Below are 4,467 nucleotides of genomic sequence, written 5' to 3' on the forward strand. Positions count from 1 at the left end.
ATAAATACAATTTGGATTTGCCAATAGTTGGATATTCAAATAATTTATTGAATTAACTATTATTTACATTCAGAATTATTTTAATCATTAATTTAAAATATCTACAGCCGATTCTACACAAATTTGTAAATTTAGATTTATTTCCTCTTTCTTCATCCCTTATTTTAAGAAATAGAAAACTGATTACAAAATTAATACGCAAAACTTGATTGAAGTTATATATTACAATAAAAATGTAATTAAAATAGAAAAAAAATTTTCTTTTATTTTCCAGATATTCCAATTTCGTTAAAGTAACTTGAATTTATTTAATTATATCTATTTAGCTAGTTTAAAAAAAAATGTTTTCTACGATGAAAAAGATATCATTATAACAAAAAAAAATTTTTTTTAAATATATTTTAATTTTTTATGAAATATTATATATAATAAAGATGCATCAAATTTCAAAATTTTTTATAAAATTTGCAAAGTTCCACAGCGTTAAAAATTGAGCACAAATGCGGTTTACAGCTTTCGAAAGAGTGAATCTTTACCTTTAATTTGCTTTTTTTTCAATCTCTGTACGATACTTTTTTTTTAATTAATCAACGTTGAAGCAAAAGAGGTCATTTTTACTTCATATTGAATAACTCGGTGAAAAAGATTAAAATTCCGATGCGATTTTATTATCATAATCGTACTTTAATACAAAACTAATGCATACATATATCATTCTATACTAATCATTCATAATAAACGCTCGTTGTATGTTATAATTTATATTATCTCTTTATACATAATCATTATCTTTCATTCACTCAATTCTATATGCAAAATACAAACTGAAAAAATTGTTAGTGATATTTAATTAATTTCCTCTATTTTATTTATTCGAAATCATCGCTTTTTCTTAAATTAAAATTCTTTTCTTGCATTGTTCTCCTATTACTAACATTTGCTGTGTGTAATAAAAGTTAATGTATGGTTATAAAAGACAAAATGTAAAGACATCCTTATTTTCTGCTTGTGCTACTAGATAAAGATAGAAAAAATTTCAAATAAAAAAATGCTCTGACTCATTATATATGTATCTCTTCATAATAATATTGTTTTTCATATATTAATTACATGTTATATATAAGAAAATTATAACAAAATAATATACAATAAAGAATATATATAATGAAAGAGATATATGCTCCGTATTGAAAACTCCTGAAAAGTACATAACAAAAATTAATGTGTCATTTTCTTGCTTCTGACATCACAATTCAATATGTGGTGACTAGAAGCAAAATTATGATATGTGAAATCCATGATTATTGAATAAAAATAATATATTAATTGTGTTTCAAACTCACACAGATACAGCATCACTCAAATGATTATTATAGGAGAAACAGCAAAACATTATTTTATCCCTTATTCTTCTAATTTACACTGCTGGAAATTGAAATCCCAACACCATGAAAGAGTGCTAGATCAATGAAAGTTACACAGAATGTTTATTTATAAGTTATTATATTGATATCTAATACATGCACGCAAGAGGTCACAATTTGCAGGATACGATTGTAGCATTACGACGAATGCGGAATAAAATTTTCCATTAGACACGTGTGGAGCTATTCATAAGCGTTAATATCACTGTGAAAGACTGTGATATCGTGTGATAAAATTATGTAGAATGCCTCGAAGGTGACAACAAACTGGATATCGACAATTAACCCATTTTGAACGAGGCCGTATGATAGGCCTTTGGGAGGATGGATTATCATTTCTTGATATCGCGGTAAGAATGGATCGAGACGTCTCTACCATGTACAGTTGTTGGTAGCAATTCCGTCCTCGGAAGGCATTGCTATCAGGAGACCGGGGTTTGGAGCCTTCCGATCAACTGAATTCATTTAGCACAACTACTTGGGCTTTCAATTTCCAGCAGTGTAGTTTACTTGTAGATCAGATTATTGAAACCTTTTTCCAAATCGGAGTATAATATTTATACTTTTTTATTTTCAATGTACGTAGAGATAAAATATACAGTACTAACCAAAGATTCTCATAACTCCATTGGTTCGAATGCTGATCTGGCACTGGATAATATATTATTTAGATCAGGAATAGTAACATTATTGTTATTATTATTGTCGTCGGATGTATTCGGGATTGGCGTTGGAGTATCTCTCGTTGGCAGGATACGAAGATGTCTATTTGGTGGTTCCCAAAGAACTAGAGCCATAGAAGGCCTCTCTCTACAAGAGAAGAAAATAAACAAGGTTTAGAAAACACAGTACATTTTTCTTTTCAGTTCTCTCTCTTTCTCTCTCGCTCTCATTCTTTTTTAAAAAGCATTTTTATTAAATCATATATAACCAGTATACTTACAATTTAGATATAAGAGTTGATGGCAAAATAGGCTCCTCTTGCATTCGCTTGAGTTCCTCTGAAAGCACTAATCTTGGATGTAGCTCGCTCGTTTGTTCAGTATTTAATGTATCTGTCACATCAACATTCAAATCAATATTTAATGACTTATAACAGGAAGATGACGTTTGAACAGTGGAAGTTGATGGCACTGGATTCTTGAATTCATAATTAGGACTAATGTGCAGACCTTTGAAATGTGCAGCTATTTTTTCTTCCGTTATAAACTGCTTTGTATGACACCTATATGAAAAACAACATGTTATCAAGCTATAGAATTAATTGGTAGACATAAAGAGCATTACACTCACGTATCTACAACATCTGATGTTTCTAATTTTCTTTTCTGATGAAGTATTGGCCCAGAGCTGGTCTCTCCAGTGAACCTAACTAATTCTGATTGATGCAATCCAGGTACACTCCAGGGAATACTTATTGGTGGTACTTGCGGCGTTTGCATCCATGGCTCAATCTGCTGTAGGTTCTGTTGCTGCTGTAGATTCTGTTGGTTCATCATCTGTTGTAAGATGGACTGTGGCGTATATAAGTGCGTTCCACCCATAGTATTCTGAGAAATAAACATGCAAATAAAAAAAGTGTTGCACAGAATATAAAATTTCTTTTAGAATATCATCTTACATAACAAATTTAGTTATTTGCATGTTTTTTAAGGCTATTTTTCAAAAATTCAAAGTTGTCAAATGTAACAGCCCTAATGTGAACTATTCTACAATGATACATATTAAAGTTACTATATATGAAATTAAGTTAATGACAAAATATTTATAAAATATCCTATCGTAGTATATTTAACAATATAAATATTATTCTAGGCTCAAATTAAATCAATAAAATACAAATGTCTTTCTTGAGTCTACAGGATAGTAATGAGTACATAATTTCATATTTTTTCCTATCATTTTTTAGTGAAACCGACTACTTACGCTTTTACACACATATATTTTTATATAAAGTATCCTTTGTAATATTAAAATAAATTCAATATATATTGTTAAAATAAATTATAAAATCAATATATTACCATCACGTCAAATTTGCCAAAGTAAAGTAAAATCACTTACGTAAATCAATGGAAGCATATTATGTCATGACAAGACTTTGGAGCTGTTTTTTTTTCTAATAGCTAAACTAGTGTACACAACTTATGAAACCTAAAGTAAGATATAAAAGGTGTATGTATAACATTTAACTAAAGCAAGAAAGAGAACTGCACTAGTACAGTAGTAGCAGGAATAAAAAGCAGCCTTATGTTTCCAAGATCAAATGGTACTTTAGAGTATAGCAGAGAGCATAAACACGTATTGTATAGAATTCACAGAATTTACTGGACTGTTTAATGACTGAAAATATTAATAATTGTTCACTGTTTATTCAAGTACTATTTCACTTACTGTCATTTAAAATGTACTAAGCTGTGTGTTCAGAGACGAATTTTGTGAATCCAGGATATCGTCCGCGGCCACCTGATGGGATGCTTTGCGTGCGCCCTCGCGCGCGTGATGTCTGTTCTCTATTTATAGAACTACAAGGTAAATAAACATTATATTCAACGATGATGGGTCCCTTTGTTGGTTAGACGCTAACCTATACGTCTCAAATCACAAGCGAGAGTCACGTCAGTGTCGGTCAGTGTATCGTAATACCGATTATACGATTTAACGATGCGTTTGTTGTCTTTGTTATCGCCACGTCATACGAGAGACTTCAAAACTCCGAAAATTAGTAATATTTCACAATGAATCTCCAATACTGATCTATTTCCTTTGACATACCCCTTCTTATTTTTCTTCTTTACTAATTACTCATGGCTCTCGCCTTTAAAAGGCCGCAGCACAGACTCTTGCATATGTAAAAGTTCAGCCCGTTCCACAATAGATCGGGAGCTGTTGTTGGATGTCGTGCCGTAAGAAATTAGCCAATCTCTCTCTCTCATGGTGGATTGTTTTCAACTGTGATTGGCCAATTTCTTACGGCACGACATACGACAACGACTCTTGACTTAGGGCTGCGCAGAATTAAAAGGAACAGAGAATAAGAATA

The 4,467-nt window shown here is 30.9% G+C and overlaps 1 protein-coding gene across 2 annotated transcripts; it reads right to left on the reverse strand.

Annotated features, from left to right (window-relative positions):
• Positions 1 to 1,428: 1,428 nt before the first annotated feature.
• Positions 1,429 to 4,245, reverse strand: LOC108774737 (uncharacterized). 2 transcript variants are annotated; one of them, XM_018540911.1, is made up of 5 exons: positions 4,200 to 4,245; positions 3,819 to 3,949; positions 2,718 to 2,974; positions 2,368 to 2,649; positions 1,429 to 2,234 (listed from the first exon to the last, which is right to left on the reverse strand). In XM_018540911.1, the coding sequence occupies exons 2-5, from the start codon at positions 3,822 to 3,824 to the stop codon at positions 2,042 to 2,044; spliced, it is 738 nt and encodes a 245-aa protein (XP_018396413.1). In that variant the 5' UTR covers positions 3,825 to 3,949; positions 4,200 to 4,245; the 3' UTR covers positions 1,429 to 2,041. The 2 variants fall into 2 exon arrangements, with proteins under 2 accessions (XP_018396413.1, XP_018396412.1); XM_018540910.1 differs by having other exon boundaries at positions 4,012 to 4,206.
• Positions 4,246 to 4,467: the final 222 nt, after the last annotated feature.

The sequence above is a fragment of the Cyphomyrmex costatus genome, unplaced genomic scaffold (assembly GCF_001594065.2).
Source record: "Cyphomyrmex costatus isolate MS0001 unplaced genomic scaffold, Ccosl1.0 scaffold273, whole genome shotgun sequence".
Lineage (NCBI taxonomy): Eukaryota > Metazoa > Arthropoda > Insecta > Hymenoptera > Formicidae > Cyphomyrmex > Cyphomyrmex costatus.

What these genes read in the sequence shown, in the direction of transcription:
- LOC108774737 (XM_018540911.1), bottom strand. An exon ending in ACATCAGATGTTGTAGATAC is followed by an intron (nt 2,650 to 2,717) that starts GTGAGTGTAATG and finishes TTTTTCATATAG; the next exon opens with GTGTCATACAAAGCAGTTTA. An exon ending in TCAACTCTTATATCTAAATT is followed by an intron (nt 2,235 to 2,367) that starts GTAAGTATACTG and finishes CTTCTCTTGTAG; the next exon opens with AGAGAGGCCTTCTATGGCTC.